The 20,218-nt window shown below is 39.5% G+C and overlaps 1 protein-coding gene across 26 annotated transcripts in view; it reads left to right on the top strand.

Moving 5' to 3' along the window:
* The window catches only part of LOC102969177 (E3 ubiquitin-protein ligase RNF113A-like), a 504,616-nt gene extending 490,356 nt beyond the window's left edge, over positions 1 to 14,260 (top strand). For all 26 annotated transcript variants that reach the window (XM_042981571.1, XM_042981585.1, XM_042981584.1 and 23 more), the window contains one exon: positions 10,362 to 14,260. In XM_042981571.1, the coding sequence (XP_042837505.1) occupies positions 10,362 to 11,433 (1,072 nt within the window). In that variant the 3' untranslated portion in view covers positions 11,434 to 14,260. The remainder of the gene's footprint in view (positions 1 to 10,361) is intronic.
* Positions 14,261 to 20,218: the final 5,958 nt, after the last annotated feature.

The raw sequence follows: 20,218 nt of genomic DNA, 5'->3' as shown, positions 1-20,218 counted from the left end.
AGTAAACTCCTTTAATACGCCTCTTCCTCATATCAAATCTTTCAAATGCAAAGCCCATTTGCAGTAAAAATCAGAGAAATGTAAAAGGCAACCTGATATTGAACATGAAACCAAACTCTCACAAAAAGCAACATAACAAGGAGGAAAAAAGGAATTTTGAAAATTATCTTCCAAAAAAAAAAAAGAAAAAATTATTTTCCTAAAGAATTCTGAATCCCCAGTGCTCTATTTTCCCAGGTTAAAAAGAAGTCAGACTATTGTAGGCGTTCTGAACTAGGTTACTGAGTAGCCATCTGTAGCAGGCCAGCCCCTGGATGTCGTGCCCCTGTTAATGAAATCTGGATGTGCACTCGTAAACGGACCTGGTGAACGGTAGATGTCAGCCATTGGGTGATGGGCAATCATCAATCATCCATTGTCAGTTACTTCTGTCCCAGTGAGTAAGCCTTTATTTAAAGCATAAAGTAAGAATGTTGCCAGACCACAGGAACAAGCCCTGAGCTGTTTGCAGGTGCTGCTATTCACAGCTGCCAATTAAACCCCTGACATTTCCATCTTGGCCATGAGGCATAGCATATGCTTTTGACATACCAGTTTTTTAAAACAATATCATCTATCTCAGATTATCAATACATATGTCTTATTCTTTTCCCATGCTTACAACATTAGGCTTTTAAAAATATCTTGTTTTAGAAGTAGAAGAAGGAGAAACAAAAACTCTAGTGAACTGAATTATTAAGATGTACACATAGCATTTTCTTGTAACTGGGGAAATGATCAGCATTTTAGATGTGGAAAGTCATCTGTGATGCCTAAATATACATGGCAGAGACGACTTTGAAGATTTCAACTTTTGGTAATCTTGTCCCTACATTTCTTTCTGAAAATTTTTCTTACTCTCTGGTAACCAAATGCTACCTACTCATCTCATGTAAATTCAGTGCTGTTAGAACTAGATATTAAATTTTTTATTATATGACTACATTCCAGTTCTTTTCATTGGGATTCAAACATAAGTATGCCTTGTGTTGGAAGAATTTCGTGAAATTTGCCAGACTTTTTATTTGGTCTCGATTGTAGGTCCATGAAAGGGTGTACTCCTATGCAGAGCTTACGTGATGCCTTTACTTCCACATATTTCCAGGTTGGAGTATAAAAGCATGCCACCACTCTTGAAGGATTATAGATACTGTGGACATTTCATCTATAAATACCATGAATAGGAAAAAGAGAGAGAGAGAGAAAGCTCTACATACACCTTTTGGGAATATTTCCCATTTGTAACTGATTTACCCATTTTTCTAGCTCTTGGTAAGGGATGAACTTTGGTTACAAACAGAAATTTAAAGTAAATTATTCTTGCTGATCAGTGTTTAGAAAATGGGGCACCTGGGTGGCTCAGTCGGTTTTGCATCCAACTCTTGATTTTAGCTCAGGTCATGATCTCACAATCCGTGGGACTGAGCCGCATGTTGGACTCTGTGCTGACGGCGTGGAGCCTGCTTGGGATTCTTTCTCTCCCCCTCTCTCTGCCCCATTCCCGCTCACACCTTGTGTGCTCTCTGTTTCTCTCAAATAAATAAACTTAAAAAAAAAATGAAGATAGGTTCTGTGTGGTCTCATGTTGTTTCACAAGAACTAGGTCAAAATCAGCTGTGATTGGAAGTGTAAGGCTTTTGTTTTTCTAGGTCCAGCAACAGACTTTCTGATCTGAGACTGCCTCGGCCTTTCTCCCCATCCCCTGTTCATCTGGCAGAGCTATACACTTACTTCCACGTTCTGTGGAATCCCCGATTCCCACTGATTTCAGGGACTTCTGTTGGGGAAAGCAAATCTGACAAAGCCAGAGTCTCTCTGTCTTATTTTGTTTTATCATGGCAGAAATTTTATGTTATTTTCTCACTTCTCAGCAGGGGAAAAGTTGCTATACTCTTTGAGGGAGGCTCAGCCGATTTCCATTGTAAAAAGAAGAGAAAATTTGTTACTGCTGTTTGTGTAACGAAGGGCTACTAAAGGAGCTATCTTCTAATAAAAAGATGGCTTTGCTCTGTAAATTAATTTTATAATAAAAGCTGCCCTACGAATATATTGAATGGTGAAAATCTGAAGTAAATATGTTAGCATATCAAGAATACCTGTGTGTTTGAAATGAAAATTCGATGACTTACAGCGTCCTTGAGCCCTTGAGCCATATGCACACGTATTTCTTAACAGAGCTGAGGATGCTGTGCAGTGGCATCAGCTTTGGGCTGCTCAGTTGGGACAGTGTCCACAGGCTTTGAGATAAAAGTGAAAGGTTGGGCCACTGACCTCCACCGATACCAGGTCTTCCAGGTGCCTCTGGTTGTAGCAGTAATGAGAGCGATGATGGCAGCAGTAATGCTAATAATAACAGTAATGGCAGCTACCATTACAGATGGCAGCTTTGTATGGTGGTTGAGAGCGCGGATTCTGTAGGTAGACTGTAGATCCTGGCTCTGCCACGTACTAACTCTGTGATCCTTGGTAGATTGCTTAACACTTCCGTGCTTCAGCCGCTTCCTCTGTAAAATGGGGGTAGTAATAGAAGCTACCTCATCGGTGCATTGAATGCTTGGAGTAGTACCTGGCATGTACTACAAGAAGTACCACTAGAGCATTAAAGAAATGAGTATGCCTAGAACAGAGACTATATCATTATTCCTGTTTTTCATGGAGGCAGACTGAGGCCATGTGAGGCTTCCAAGCCAGCAATTCACCACATTTTAGCCTGGGTTGGTGTGACTTCAAGACCAGTGTTCTTTCTGCCGGTCTTCCAGGCTTTCTATTGTAGGCGTCATTTCACAACTTACACCATTGGTCGGAAAGGGGTTGAAGAAAAGAGACAGTGTTTGAAACTTGGAAAATGCAGGCACTCCGGAGTATCAGAGCAACAGAAATCATCTAAAGACAGGGGACAGTAAACATTTTCCCAAAGCCAGAAGGTCAGGTAGTCACCACACATAATGCTCCTGAATGAATGAACTCATTCATTTATTCAACAGTTATGCGTGTCCCCCACCTTTCTGCACAAGGGGCAGCAACCTCACGTGTAGCCACTTAATGAGTAAGAGGATGTGTTTTATGTGATTTTGTCAAAGAAAGAGGCCCACGATAACTTTAGGAAATGATACTAATGAGAAGATGCCAGTATTTTTTCTGGCAGTTGAATCCAGTTTGGTAAATTCTGGGGCTCTGTCTTCTCCCCTTCCTCAATGTCTCGAGGCAGAGCAAGCTGGCCACAGAAGGAGGCAAGGGCTGTCTGTCCCAGGCTGGGTCTCATCAGTACATTTGTGTCTCTTGTGGTTGTCTTTATCCAGCCTAACTGGTATTGTTTTTGGCACTCTTAACATTATGATGTTATGTTTCAAATGTTTCCAAAACTGAAACACACAAGGTCTTTCATTTCCTTTCTGCCTACTAAGATTATTTCAGCTCCACACATGCAAAGCAGAGTATTATGCAAGAAATTAATCATATCAGAGCAAAGTAGCTACTGAAAAATTGCCAAACACCATAAACATTGGTCAAAATGGAGTCCAACCATTTGCACAGAGAATAATTGAAGCTATGGATTCACTTGGGGTAACTAAGCAACTTTTCATTATGAATTATAAAGCTTTTCAAACATAAAATGATATCTGAGAGGAGTGCATTACCTAAAAGGTTTCGATAAGCAATGAAAGGAGCTTTAAAATATGCAGCAGGGATCAATCATCCAGCTGTATAGCGTTACTTATACTTTGTGGCGTCACCTACATTCCTTGATAAACAATGTCCCATAACCTCCGAGCGTTCCCATTATTTCCGTCAGCACCCAGACATAAGAAGTGACAAAAATGTCAGATGATGTTTTATTTACTAATATAAAACAAGTTCTCGTGGAAGTAGACATTCTACGACAATGGAGGTTTATGAAGCACATTTCCCAGCACCAAAAATGATTCACGTTGTCCAAGAAAGATAAAAAGCCTGCTGTTAGTGATGAATTTTAATTGGAATGTTACTCATCATGGGCATGAATTTCTTTCATTTGGGAGATGACATGTCCTGCTTCTGTTGTGGAAGGACAGTTGAGTCTGCCTGAAAAAGAAAAGGTAGCTAAAACACACTTTTGACACCCAAAAGGAAGTTGTCCTGGTGTCACCTGCCGAAACAAGTATTCTGATGTCTTCCAGTCATCGCTTTGCAGGCGACGTTTTTGTCAGTTACATGTAAAATCAAACCCAGCATTCAGACTCAGATGCAGAGAAGTTCTGCCTTCCTCTACCCTGTTTATGAAAAAAATCAAATGAAATGGGAGCGTCAATTGGGAAAATCACTTGATGGTATGGAAGAGTTGGAATTAGCTGTAGAATTCTACCAAAGGTGCAGCGAGATAGAGTGAGCAGCACAGAAGAAAAAATGACAATTGTAGATTCTCTTCGTTTTGACAGAAGAGGGCCTGAGTGTGGCATATCAACATTGACTGATGCTAGGTAGTAGAGAAAGGGAACTCGTAAAAGGTCAGGCAAGTGGAGTTAAAGAGGGTGAGGTGCATGGAGACTGGAAAGGTAAAAGGGGCGGCGGGGAGGAGAAGGGTGAGGAAGAAAGGCTAGATATATGAAAAGTTTCAGGACCTCACGTCCTTTGCAAAAAGAAAATCGTTTACCAGCCTTTATGTGATTCAGGAAATACTGTGGTTTAGGAAGGTTTAAACTAATGCAGTGGGCATTGGTCCCATGATTGTGGGGAGAAACTACTTCTCCTGAGTAGGACAAATAGGGTGGCTGCAGCCAGCCCCTTCGGAACTCGATATAAAAACATCAATTTGCATCATGGAACCTTGGCCGGCCTGCTTTGTGGCGGTGGTACAGAGCAGTCAATGCTCTATAGATACACAAATTGATTACTTCAATTACCAAAATCAATTTTCCAGAATAGAGTGAAATACATGGAAACGTATCTCAAAAGGTCATTTAAAATTAGCCCAAACTACCAACTGAAGGCCCTGCATTCAGAAGAGCACCTTGCTGCACATTGTAACTCTCCCTTTCCTGTATCTTTGCCTACGTAAGGTCTGAGGCTAAAAGCACCCAGCTGGAACCTGGTGAAACAACAACCAAATTGCATTGCTCCCTGTGCACTCATGAATCTCTTAATAAGCTCACCTGATACAGTTCTTAGTATGGAACCAGGGTTTACTCCTGTAAGTAAAAGGGTCAGGTCTATTCTCCCCCCCCCCCCCCCCGCCCCGCCCCCCCTTAATAGATATTGTTTGAATTACGGCTTTCCTTTCAAATTGTGGCTGGCCATGTATGTTTTGGGATATGTTGTATGTATTGCATAAACACATAGACCATTTTCTGTTCAGATACTATATACTTTTATGTGCAACACGGTTATCCACATATATATAATATCTCTCATGCAAGTATACAAAAATTCATGAGGATGTTTTGCTCTCTTAAAATCCTTTCAGATTGCTTGGATGATTTTCTTTACATGTTTTCAACTTACCTAACGGCAAACCTCACTTCATTCTACACTAGTCTAATTAATTTGACAGGACTGGAAACTTGTTCTTCCTGTTCACACTTATTATTCATCTTTTCAGAATGCCCTGTAGGGAGGATGAAGCACAATAAAGCAGTATTTACCAAATGCCTTAGTGCTAAATGCCCTTTTATGCTGACTCGGCACATTGGTGGCATGGAGTAGATCTGACTTTAGGGCAGCCTAACAAAAATGACATTTTCTAGAGTATCATCTATTTAAACAGGTCTTAAAGAAGGGAACTACGTCCGTTTTTCCCTGAAGTTTTATAGTGGGCTCTGGGGACTACAATTTATCCCTACTGTATCTGAAATCTTTGCTAAAGAAATGACAGAGGTATCATATTTTGCAAGATAAGCCTTCAGTCTGCAGTGGCAAATGTAGAGATAATTTCAAGTTTTTTTAAGAACTGCAGACATAACCTGAAACATACCGAGCATTTTGAGAGGGGGTGGGTTGAAATGCAGAATCGATAGATGCAACCAGGGAGAAGGGCTTTTCCTTTTAGGCTAACTTTGAAATTCTCCTCAGAGAGCAAACTTTTGATAGGGGGCAAAGATTCTTACAAGGTTGGTACAGGTGGATAATTAAAAAAATAAGAGTGAATTTATCTGCATACATTATTTAAATACCTAAAGCATTTCTCTGCTTTAATGATAAATTACGATCAGTAAAATCTGTTGGCTGCCTTCAAGCTAACTAATGGATCACTAATCAGCAACAGTCGAATCATCCTAACTAAGGTGGAATAAATATCTCCAAGGAAGCTGCAGTTAATTTTTTCAGTCTAAACCTGTACAGATGCTGACATATACGTACCTATATTCTTGTACTACATATGTGTGTGTGTGGATATGTGCATACATGTGTTTGTATGCACACGTTAAAAACCTTTGACACCTTCTTGTTCACCCACCACTGCTCTATTCTTCTTGGTATGTTGTGTAAGAAAGATTGTTCCTGCCACTAATTAATCCTTAAAGAGATTGGCTGATACATCTCATTGTTACCAATACATTTTTAATTGTTCATTTTACTCCAGCACCATTTGAACACAAGTCAATTTGCAGTTTCATTAGAGGACAGAAAAGGCCTGGGGTCTATCCTTGGTTTCAAAAAAGAAAAGGATAAAAAGCAGGCAAAATTTCAGAAAGAATGTTAATCCTCGAATTAATCAAGCAAGAATTAATGTGTGCTGCTACTTGAGTGCCTAAGTCTTCTTGCCAAGAAGTGCACTTTGTCATACCTACCCCTCCGGAGAAACCTCTTTACAAGCTTTGTGGCCAAATACCCTGGCAACTAATGACGAGCTTTGAAGCAACATTCACAGACCATTTGCTTTGATGACATTTGGAGGCTTTTCTCCCCTCATTCCCATTCTATTGTTAAGTAGAGTACACATGCCATACAGCCTTTGAAAACTAATCAATACTGTGAGATTTGTCAGGTTGCAGCTGACTAGTATTACATCTTAAAACTCTTTCCTTAGCTGACTTGTTGTACACATTTTTAAGTTAAACCTTATGAAGGGGGTTGGGTAGATTAGCCTTACCATATTCACAGGCACACTAGTATGACATGGCTCTTTCTTCCATATTTTAACATCAAAAGCTCATAATCTGTGTAAGTTAACCTTCCATAAAACTAAAATTATATGGTCATCATACATAATCTGATGATTGATTACAGCTGTCAGAAAGGTCACAAATTGTAAATGTTTACTACAGTTGCACCATGAAAATTACTACATACTTTAAAAAAATCCATCTAGAGAAAATAGACAGCTTACATTCATAGGCTGCAGAACTGAAGCATATATGTTTTCTTTGTGACTTTTAGCTCTCTTAAAATCAATGTTAAAACCCTTAGGTCTGATTTTTCATTTCAATGTCTTTGTGTAATGTGCCTCAACCATACCTCATCTAATTTAATAAGATGCAAGCTAAGGAAGTACTTAAGTTACTTATCAAGGGTTTCAGATGACACATTATTATTGTATTCAAAAGTCAATATTTGCTAATCATGTTAGTACAGGAACTGTTCCAGGCCTACAATCCTTAAATTGCAGAGATATTTAAGATTAATTAAACCTATCTCCCCTGGTCCTCTCTCTTCACCTCTGTGGAAGGAGTAAATCAATGACATCCTATGTAAGCCCAGAGAGCCAGAGCTTCAAGCCTGAAAGCCACTAACATCCTTAAGCCTCTGTTTGCATCGGCGCCCCGGAGTTGAGCTTTGCCATTTCTCCACGGTTTAAGGAACGTTTGCGTGTTTTGAGAGCAAAGTTCACCAGTTTGCTTGATGTAATTAGAGAGGTATGACCGTTCCTGAACATACAACCTGGACTCCGATATTTTTTTAAGTCAGGAGAATGCTGAAATGATCATCTGGTCTGACTTCTTTTTTCTTTTTATATGAAACTTTGTGGATAAATTCGCAGCAGACAAACTTGAAAGGGCACTTGCCGTTTCCGAAGCCGGGCACAATGAGAACCTGTGACTGGGTCCACATCCCTGAAGGGGTTACACTCAAATGACACGATTCCAGCGAACCCCTGACCTCTTGCTTATACCCTTGAGCGGAGACAGCCAGCTGTTCAAAGGTCAAGGCTCCTTTACTTTTAGACAGTAGACTCGTTACACAGGAGCCATTTCTAATCTAATGTTACGTACAGAGCCCAGGACCTGGCTGAGATTAAGTGATAAATAAACCTTTGAAGTCTTATTAACATGTATTGACTAGTAGAAAACTGCAAAACATAGTACTTCAGTGATGACTACATTAGCTGCTAGTTCAGTTCCCTAAGGAGAGACTAGTGCATTAGCCCAGTGTGCCACCCAGCATATATTTACAGGTAGTTCGTGAAAACAGTAATGCTATGCACACTGAATATCTGGAACATGAATCAATGGAGACCAGCTAATTAGGTTATAAATGCATTGGTTTTATTTTTAACGTGTCCTCAAATAGAGTCTGCGAGTAAGCATTCTGAAATGGGGCTCTTAAACTGAGAGAAGCGACAATCAGATTATTCTCTGCCACTCTCCAATCAATCCAGAAGAGGCAGGTAAAATACTCTGATGCATATTCTATATAATCAGAATGACACATCCTATTAATATTCCAATTACTGTTGAACTATTAGCAATGCCTGAGTCTGGTGTCTTAGAGCCTCATAGCAGTAATCCGGGAACTTCGTGTCATCTTTTGTATTCATTCAATTTAAAACGAGACAATTTTCCCTTTAAAGCACTTTTATTAAACATTATTTTATGCATGGATTTAACATCCTAATTGATTTAGGTGGATTCTCAGAATGAGATGCTAACTCCTTTTGTTCTTTTCTTTGCTGAAAGAGGTCAGCAGCTGTGATCTTATTTATAAATTTAAATGCCAAATTTTAGCACAGTGAGTTATTATTAAAATAATAGTTATTCGTGTTCATAAAAAATCTCTATTCACACTGTAAAAACCAGGAATCCGATAATTTAATAAACTGGTCTAGAGTAAGAATGGGCCAGAATTGTCACTCAGAACACATAAAAATCATAAAATCGTACACATGAAAGTGACTTTGGAAAAAGCACTGAGATGTTTCCACTCTTCTAAATACTGCCTCAACCTAAAATTTGCTTCTTTTTTTTTGAAACTCATATAGGAATGTATTCAGTACCACAGAAAAAATACAGTTCTATAAGCGAAATATAGAGCTACTAGTTGAAAAAGTCAAACTTGCCAGCATTTCGTCCATGTTTTAGGTTGTTTGCTTTATCTTAAATTGATTTTGGTTTAATGAGTTTGTGTGATGGTACAGCGTAGATCAACCTCTGCTTTCTTACATTATGTAGCTGCTACTGGCCATGAATATCATGAATGTGGCACACAATGCTGATGCCTTGGCACAGCTTGAGAGGAGTGGATAAAGAAAAAGGTGGATGCTGGGGCACCTGGGTGGCTCACTTGGTTAAGCGTTGGATTTTGGCTCAGGTCATGATCTCATGGTTTGTGGGTTCGAGCCCCGCGTTGGGCTCTGTGCTGACAGCTCAGAGCCTGGAACCTGCTTTGGATTCTGTGTGTGTGTGTGTGTGTGTGTGTCTCTCTCTGCACCTCCCCCCACTCGTGCTCTGTCTCTCTCTGTCTCTCAAAAAGAAATAAACTTAAAAAAAAAAGAAAGAAAGAAAAAGGTTGGTGGATATGAGAAATGTTTTGGGGTAAAGTCTAAAAGATGAAAAGTTGAAGTTGGGATATGAGTAAAATGGAGGAATCAAGGAAGATCAAGGAGGAATCAAGGCTTATGGCTTGAGAAATTGAGTAGATAGTTATTTCCAAAGATGGAAAATACTGGGGAGAAGAGGTTGAGTTGGGGTCTGCTGGTGCAATAAAGACTTCTCTTTGGACATGGTAAGTTAGAGATGCCCACGTGGAGATATCAAGGGTGCATTTGGATATTTAAATCTGAAGCTCAGAAGTAAGGTATTGACTGAAGATGTCAACTTAAGCATTGTCAGCATACATATGGCATTAAAAGCTATGAAAATGGATGAGCTAACTCAAGGCCTGAGTATAGAGAGAAAAGAGGGACTGAACTCTGAAGAATCAGCATTTAAAACCCAGGCAGTACGTAGCCTCTGTGTCAGGGCCAGAGACCACGCTCCAGAAGACTTGATCAGATGACCCAAGATGAGATTTGAAAGGCATTCCTTTCCTCATACCCTAAAGAACTGTACCAAATTGAGTTATATGCTTGTGAAGGATCATTTTATTGTTCTTATTTTAATTTTATTTTTTTTATTAAAACTTCAATACAGAGCACACCACAGCCGTTCTGGAGCTTGGGACTCTAAAATGGCAGAACAGCTTTCTCCGGGAAAGACGACAGACCAGGTGTGTACCTTCCTCTTCAAAAAGCCTGGTAGACAAAAAGGGGCTGCAGGCTGCAGAAAGCGCCCCATCTGCAACCGGGAGTCTGGAGACGGCAGCAGCAGCAGCAGCAGTGACGAAGGCAGCACAGTGGTTCGCCCGGAAAACAAGCGGGTGATCCACAATCCGATGATACAGAAGACCCATGGTAGTGGTAAACAGAGGGTGGCTGCTCTGTTGAGCAGCAAGGAGGAGGAGACCGAGCCCCAGAGCCTTGGCATGGTGTACAAGTCCACCCGCTCAGCAAAACCTGTGGGACCAGAGGATATGGGGGCGACTGCAGTCTACGAGCTAGACACAGAGAAGGAGCGTGACGCACAAGCCATCTTTGAGCGCAGCCAGAAGATCCAGGAAGAGCTAAGGGGCAAGGAAGATGACAAGATCTATCGGGGGATCAATAATTATAAGAAATACATGAAGCCCAAGGATACGTCTATGGGCAATGCTTCCTCCGGGATGGTGAGGAAGGGCCCCATCCGAGCTCCCGAGCATCTTCGTGCCACTGTGCGCTGGGATTACCAGCCCGACATTTGTAAGGACTACAAGGAGACCGGCTTTTGTGGCTTTGGAGACAGCTGCAAGTTCCTCCATGACCGTTCAGATTACAAGCATGGGTGGCAGATCGAACGTGAGCTTGATGAGGGTCGCTATGGTGTCTATGAGGATGAAAACTATGAAGTGGCAAGCGATGAGGAGGAGATACCATTCAAGTGTTTCATTTGTCGCCAGACCTTCCAGAATCCAGTTGTCACCAAGTGCAGGCATTATTTCTGCGAGAGCTGTGCACTGCAGCATTTCCGCACCACCCCTCGCTGCTATGTCTGTGACCAGCAGACCAACGGTGTCTTCAATCCAGCGAAAGAATTAATGGCTAAGTTGGAGAAGCATCGACCTGCAGAAAAGGGTGGTGCTTCCAACTTCCCAGAAGATCTAGATGAGAGTCGAATCCCCATTACTTAGTTTTCCCATTATTCTCATACCTCAAAATAAATATTTTGTGCTAAGCAACTGACTTGAAAATGAGTACAGTAAGAGGGTAGGAAAAAAAAAGAGGCCGAGGGACATGCTAACCATACTCTTGAATCAGAACCTTTGCAGTTGCTGTTCCCTGTGTTTCTGGGACACTTCACCCTCAGAATTCTATATGACTCACTCCCTCACAGTATCCATGCAAATGTCATCCATTTAAGTGAGGACCTCACTGACTGCCTTATTTAAAATAGCAACACCAATCCTGTCCCTGTCACTGTCTATCCTCCTTCCTCTGTTTTTTCTCCATAGAATTTATCACTGTCTGGTATATACTTACTTGTTATTTGCTTGTTTCTCTCTCTTCTCACTAGAACATAAGCCCTGTAAAGAATTTTGTTCCCGTTTCACTGCTGTGATCACAAAATATCTCCCACCCCAACCCTGCAAATACTTGACACACAGTAGGTTCTCAATATATTTTTTAAATGAACGAATGAAAGAACAAACCAGAAAAAAGAGATAAAAGGGAACAGCTAACGAAGTAGGAGGAAAACCTGGAGGTATCTCAGAAGCTAAAACAAAAAAAAGGTTTGGAAATGGAATATGGTCTAATATGTTAAATGCTGCAGAAGGGTCCAGGAAGATGATAAAGCAACAAATGCATTACATTTGGCATTATGAGAGTAACTGATGTTGACAAGAGGAGCAGTTTCAGTATAGTGGTTAGGACAGGAGTCAGAATTATTAAGGGTGAGGCGATACTAGGAGATAAGGAAGTGGAAATAGAGGCAGTAGGTAATGAATTTGAGAAGCTGCTGTGAAGAAAAGTACGGGTATAAGGCAGTTCATAAAGAGGAATATGAGATGAAGGAAGGGTGTATTATTTGCTCTGGATTCTTAGTGGGGTATTGATTATCTCCTGCCACAATATTGCTGGTTAACAAACAACCATAAAACCTAGTGGCATTCGATAATACGCAATTTTTATTTCCCTGGCGTGGTTAGCTAGGTGGCTTTGCTTTATGTCTGGAATTTGGCTGATGTAGGCTGGCTTCAGCTGGGATTACTTAAGTATGTTCCACGTGTCTCTCATCCTCCACCAGCCTAGTCTAGGCATGTTCTCCTCGTGACACTGAGCCACAATACCTAAGTGGAAATGGCAAGTTCTCTTGCCAGTTCAGAACCAGGACACTGTCACTTTGTCTTCATTCTCCTGACTAAAGCAAGCAAGAGGCCAGCTAGATTCAAAGGAGAAGTAGTCTAGTTACTATTGCTATGATGCAAACTGCCCTAAAACTTAGCAACGAAAAATAACCATTTTTTTATCCTTAACAATGTCTTTGGGTCAGGAACTCAGACAGGGCACAGTAGGGTTGGCTTTCCTCTGCCCCATGACGTCTGAAACCCAGTTGGTGAGATTCAAAGACTAGGGACTGGAATCATCTGGAGGCATCTTTACTTGTGTTTGATAGTGATACTGGTTGTCAACTAGGACTACAGCTGGAGCTCTTGGCTGGAACACTAGCATGTGTCTTCTCCATGTGGGTTAGACTTTCTCACACCATAACAGAATAATTGCTTCTTTCATGGCAGCTCAGAACCCTGAAGGCTGATAACCCAGTGTGTAAAGCACGAAGCAGGTCTTCTTTTATTACCTGGTCTCAGAAGTCAAGCAGTGTCCCTTCTGATGCATTCTGCTGGCCACAAACCAATTCTCAAGCCTTCTCCAGATTTAAGGAGAGGAGGATTATACTCTACCACTTAATGGAGGAGTGGTAAATTTAGGAAATGGATGCAGGCACGTTTATGAGTGGGAGGGGGAAGAAGAAAGATGCAGTAGTTTACTTTCTAATATTAGTTGTACTTCATTCGGTGTTGCTTGACCCTATGTATTCATTCTACCTGAGAGCAGCCAACACAGACCAGAAGGTTCTTCACCCTACACGGAAAGAAAATGTATTTTTAACCTGAGACTGGAGCTCCCAGGATAAAGAGTTTATCCAAATTGACTCCACCTACTCGATTTTGAAGTTAAGTCCCTGAAGATTCTTGGGCATGGCTGCTGAAAAAGCTGCTTTACATTTAAAAAGTCTCAACAGAGAGTATAAAAGCAAGTGTCAGCAGTCATGTATTATAGGAGTTGGTTCTCAGTGTTTGACTCAGTGATGCCCAGGGCCTTCTCCTGAGACATTTCTAGGGTGGCTTTGGTGTCCAGAAACTTCAGTACAGCAACGCTTTACAGACCATGCTGATTGCAGATTAATTTTGCGAAAACCTATAAGATATTTCAGGTCTTTGAGTTATTTGAGTATTCAATTTAATTTTAGCCACAGATGTTTATATAGGATTTCTCTTATTATTTCATTTGATATATTTAATTGTAATGTGCCATTATTTCAAATCACATTTTGGATATGTTAAACCTAAACATGTGGGAAATAAATGAAACTTTTAAAAGTAGATTCTGCTTTTCCTTGTGGGTTTTCTGGGCTAAAGCATTGAAAATAAGCTGACATCTGTTGTAAATTTATGCTATATACTTCTGGTCTCTAAAACCATACACAACTTTATACAATACAATAAATGCAATGCAATGAAATATATATACAGTAGTTCCCCCCCACACTTATCTATAGGGGATACATTCCAAGACCCCCAATGGATGCCTGAAACCACAGATTATACCAAAGCCCAGATATACTATGTATTTTACTGTACATAAATACCTATGATAACATTTAAAAGAGTTTCAAATCTTTGGTGTTACATATTGGATGTAAAAAACCAGATGCAAAATCATTGACAAAATATACTGTTTGAAGAAGGTGAGATCTTTCTCGTGAGTAGGAAGAGGAGTGTTTGAATAAATATCATCAATATTTATAAAGCATTTTGTAGTTTAAAAAAAGTTTTTGAATGGTTTTCTGAATAGCCTTCTGTTGTGTGTAAGGCAGGCATTATTGTTTTATATTCATTTTATAGATGTGGAAACAGGATCAGAATATTTAAATGGTTTTGTTTCACAAAGTAAGGAAATGGCAGAGCTATAATTTGAACCCTGTCTTATTGCATCTCACTGAATGGATTATGTGTGTTTATAAAGATACACCTAAATTTATACGTTTCTATACATGTGTCAATAACATAGGTCAATATTGTGTAATCCATTATCACATATCTAATTGTGTGTATGTCTATAGAAATGAATATACTAATAATTATTTAGATCTTAAGCGCAATCACTCACATATTTTAATAGATACAAATGTATACTTATTCATACATTTTTCCATCTACCTATCAAACTTCTGTTTGATATCTGAAAATATGTTTGCATTTGGTACACATTTTGATAAAGAAGTATTTAAAAGAGGGGCGCCTGGGTGGCTCAGTTGGTTGGGCGGCCGACTACAGCTCGGATCATGATCTCATGGTCTGTGAGTTCGAGCCCCACATCGGGCTCTGTGCTGACAGCTCAGAGCCTGGAGCCTGCTTCCGATTTGTCTCCCTCTCTCTCTGCCCCTTCCCTGCTTGCTCTCTGTCTCTCTCTCTCTCAAAAATAAACATTAAAAACATTTTTAAGTATTTAAAAGAATACAGCTAATAAAGATGCCTTTACATTTTGAAAGTCAAACTAACAGAGCCTTAGTATTTAAAGTTGGCATTTTACCCACTCCTTTTCAGAGCTAAAGGGATTCAATAGTTAAAAATTCTATGAACATTTATGAGGAGGAGCCAAAACAGAGAAAACAGTGTTTACACATAATCCATCCTTGACGTGACCAAAACCTTTGATAAAACTGTAACATAGAAGACTCGTCCATAAATTCAAGGGCAAAGAACTTAAGAAAAAACCCAAATGGGCAGGCGTTTACCAGATGCCATGTGGTGTAAGTGGAAAAGACCTGATAAATGTGGGTGAAGCAGAGTAGGTCTCCTGGATTAGCTACCTTCTAAATATGGATCCAGGAGAAGGAAATGGCAAAGAGGAAAGAAAGTCAAAAACACCAAACCACAAGAGCTCAGGCCTAAACGCACAAAAGGCAAAAGGCGAGGTTCTGAGGAGTAAAGTTAAAAAAGGACTTAGGGCAATTCATGAATGTCTCAAACCCATGACCAAGTTTAATGTGCCTTTGTCTTGCCACACCTCCAGGATTCTAAGAAGCTATTCATCGTAAGACGAAGAATTCAGTAACCGTCCTTTTGGAGAAAAACACTATATTAAATTGCATGATGAATCTAGGACATAGTCTGGTTGCAGAAATGTGAAAATACATGTGTGTTGGGCAGGTAGTACATCTTTAAATCAAGGAAATAAATGTTTGACTTGAACCACTTTGATTAAGAGAAAGATGTATTTAGTGAATAGTACTCAAACGATAACAAGGTTTAACAGAGAGCAGAGTCTCAGTGAGGTACAATTAAACAAATAGTTAAATAATCTAACATACAAGTGTTTAAACAAGAAATCACAGACTGCCTTGATCACCACTCAGTGCACAGTGCGTGAGTCAGAAGAAATTATTTCAGCACCATTGAAGGGAAGAGCCATGTTGTGCTCAATTCTGGTTGACTTATTGCAAATAAGGGTATCAGAGAAAATGAGAAGTTTATGGCAGAAGGTAGATAAAGTTATTCAGTGACTCAAGGAAATTAATTATAGAGGAAAAGCTCAAAAACTAGGTGCGTCTGTGATGACCTCATTGAGGGAAGCAAAATGACAGGTGTTGCAGAGGCGGATACCCTGAAGGGATCTACATTTATAACAACCAAAAAGGGAAGTCTGAAATCCCCACGAGAGGTAAGCATGAGCAAAATTTAATTGATACCTCTCATCCACCCCTTGATATTAGGTAACATTGGAAAGAAAGAGTTCTGAGTAGTGATTAACATGAATGCAAACAATCCAAATATGGACCTGATTAAGAATTCAGAGGGAGAAAAATAAACTCATATGAAGGCACATCTTTTACAATTTTACTTTATCTGGAATTTTTCTGACCCCGAATAAACAACAGTTAAGGAGAAAAAAAATGTACCCCTATCTTGTCTGGAACTGGTATGTGAATTCAATTTCTCAGTTTTAATATGACGCAAAGCTTTTTTCGTTGTTTATTCTTGTTAAAATATTACACAAAATGAAACCTAAGTAGTTTGTAATAACTACTGTTCAGATGCCACATTTCAGTTATTACGCCGTGTCTTTATGACTCAGAAACCTTTGAGACTAGACCTGTGTGAGATCCTCAGGTTCTGCTCCTCTCACTTATGTTTGCATCTGATCACAGTGATTTGAGCATTTAGTGAAGGAGAACAGAAGGAAAAAAAGTGCTCACGTTGTATAAACACAGAATACAGATTAATAGTAAAGTAAAAGTTCATTTGGCATAAAATGTTGATCAGGATGTCTCTTCAGAATATTTCTATACTAGCCTTGCATTCAAGAAGCATATTTGGATTCTATTAAAAAGGACCCTGACACATTAAAAAAAATTCTCAACATCACTCATCATCAGGGAAATACAAACCAAAACCACAATGAGGTACCACCTCACACCTGTCAGAATGGGTAACATTAACAACTAAGGCAACAACAGATGTTGGTGAGGATGTGGATAAAAAGGATCTCCTGCACTGCTGGTGGGAATGCAAACTGGTGCAGCCACTCTAGAAAACAGTATGGAGTTTCCTCAAAAAAGTAGAACTACCCTATGACCCAGCAATTGCACTACTAGGTGTTTATCCAAGGGATACAGGAATGCTATTTCAAAGGGACACATGCACCCCAATGTTTATAGCCGCACTATCAACAATAGCCAAAGTATGGAAAGAGCCCAAATGTCCATCGATGGATGAATGGATAAAGAAGATGTGGTATATATATACAATGGAGTATTACTTAGTAATCAAAAAGAATGAAATCTTGCCATTTGCAACTATGTGAATGGAACTAGAGGGTATTATGCTAAGCGAAATTAGAGAAAGACAAATATATGACTTCACTCATATGAGGACTTTAAGATACAAAACAGATGAACATAAGGAAAGGGAAGCAAAAATAAAAACAGGGAGGGGGACCAAACATGAGAGACTTTAAACATGGAGCACAGAGAGTTACTGGAGGGGTTGTGGGAGGGGGGCTGGACTAAATGGGTAAGGGGCATTAAGGAATCTACTTCTGAAATCATTGTTGCACTATATGCTAACTAACTTGGATATAAATTTAAAAAAAATAAAGAGAAAGGAAAAAAATAGCAAAAAACAACAACAACAACAACAACAAAGAACCCTCTAGAAGGCCTAGAATCTGCCTAGGAAATAATTAACAAAACATGAACGCCCTTAAACCTCACCATTCTGTAATTGCAAGTAAGGTCATATTAACAGTAATGACTTAGGGCACCTGGGTGGCTCAGTCAGTTGAGCATCCGACTTCAGCTCAGGTCATGATCTCACAATTGGTGAGTTCAAGCCCCACGTCAGGCTCTGTGCTGACAACTCAGAGCCTGGACCTGCTTCGGATTCTGTGTCTCCCTCTCTCTCTGCCCCTCCCCTGATCACACTCTGTCTCTCAAAAATAAACACTCAAAACAAAACAAAAACCCAGTAATGACCAATATTCCTGGAGTTAGAAAGGCTTTTTTTTAGAATAATATTATATCCAGAAACATTAATGAGAGGAGTGCATCTTGTTTCCTAAAAATTTTAAACTCTGTATAACTGAAGGCAATATTAACAGAGTTGAGAGAGAAAAATGACAAAATGACAAAATAATAGGTTTAAGCCTACATAAAAAGTTATCTGAATATAAAAAAGCTACTACCTTAAAATATGAATGCTCTTGAAAATCTAAAAGATGATTGATAATTACAGGAGAAAATGGACAAGTAATAGATATAAAGCATGTTCCACTACTAATCAAAGCAATGTAAAATGAAATTACAAAATAATATGTTTCGCCTCTCATAAAATGAATTGTTAGTAATCTGAGCTGAGCAGGGTATAGGGGGAATGACAAACCCTCTTAGATGAGAAATGAGATTTTAAATTGGAACATTTTTAGAGGGTGATTTAATAAGATAAATAAAAAATTCAAATGCAAAAATTTTGCCTCAGCAATTCCACTTCTTGGAACATATTCCAATGAAACAATTGGACAAGTACACAAAATTCGTGTGCACATATGTAGAGATTTTATAATAAGGAAATAATATAGATAGATTGAAAATAACCCTGAGAGTTGATGGGGGGTGGGAGGGAGGGGAGGGTGGGTGATGGGTATTGAAGAGGGCATTTTTTGGGACGAGCACTGGGTATTATATGGAAACCAATTTGACAATAAATTTCATAAAAAAATAAATAAAATAACCCTAATGTTTATTGGTCAAATTTGGCTAAATAAAGAATAATAGAGTTATAAAATGGAATATGGTAGAGCCTTCAAAAGGATCAAGTGATTATTATGTAGAGTTTTTCCTGAATGCAAGCACGGTCACACACTAGGAAATCAAGCATAATAACTTTCTATAATAATATATGAGAAGATCATATATCTATAAATGTTTGTTATAGATCGAATAATGTCCCTCCCCAAAGGAAATTCAGGCAATGTGACCATGGAGGCAGGGATTAGAATGACATAGCCAAAAGCCAAAGAATGCCAGTAGCTACCAGAAGCTAGACCAGGCAAGGAATGATGCTTCCCCAGAGACTCCAAAGGAACATAGGCCTGCAGACATCTTGATTTTAGTCCAGTGGAACTGCTTTTGGACTTATGGCCTCTAGAACTGTGACAGAATAAATTTCTGTTGTTTTCAGCAAGTTTCTGGTAATTTGTTACGGCAGGCACTGGAAACTAATACAGATTTGGTGCTGAGAAGGAGATGCTACTGTAACACATACACAAAAATATGAAAATGGCTTTGGAATTGAACAGTGGATCGTGGCTGGCAGAATTTTGAAGTCCATGATAGAAAAAGCCTAGATTTCCTTAAAAGGACTGTTGGTAGAAAAGGGAATCTTCAAGATGTTGCTGGTGAGGGCTAAGAAGGAGAGCATGACAGAGAAAGCCTGTATTGTCTTACAAGATACATACACTGCCATACACAAGATGTCGGTAGAAAAATGCATGCTGAAGCTGCTGGGAGGGCTCAGAAGGAAATGAGGAACAGTATTTTCAAAACTTGAGAGAAGGGGATCCTTGTTATGTAGTGGCAGAAAATCTAGCTGAATTGTATTCTGCCAGGTTATATGGAAAGCAGAATTTGTAAGTGATGACCTGTGGTTATTTAGCTGAGGAGATTTCTAAGCAAAATGTTCAAAGTTCAGGCTGGTTTCTTCTTGTTGTTTACGATAAAATGGGAAAAGAAAGAGACAAATTAAGGGGAGAATTATTAAGTAAAAGAAAACCAGGACTTGATTTTGGAATTTCTCAGTCTATCCAGACAAAATTAGGAGATTCACTGTTAGAAGTATGTGTTCTGGCAAGATGGCCGAGGGTATAGCTGGCTGGACAAAATTTGCAGGAGAGATTAGGCATGTGTGACTCATGGATACCCTGAACAGTCTCAGTAGAAGTGAGGAATAGAGATGGGGTGATCCAGGAGAGATCTTTGGACGACCATAATGTCTAATGGTGTGAATCTCATGATATATATGCAGACTCACAAAGTGTTTGAAAATGTTATTCCAACACTGCCAGCTGTTATGCAGACATTGCCAACATGGACCAAAAGGCACAGGGAAAGGATGAAATGAAGTAAGGCTTTTGGAC

The sequence above is a fragment of the Panthera tigris genome, chromosome A3 (assembly GCF_018350195.1).
Source record: "Panthera tigris isolate Pti1 chromosome A3, P.tigris_Pti1_mat1.1, whole genome shotgun sequence".
Taxonomy (NCBI): Eukaryota; Metazoa; Chordata; class Mammalia; order Carnivora; family Felidae; genus Panthera; species Panthera tigris.
This window is presented reverse-complemented; position numbering and strand designations above follow the sequence as displayed.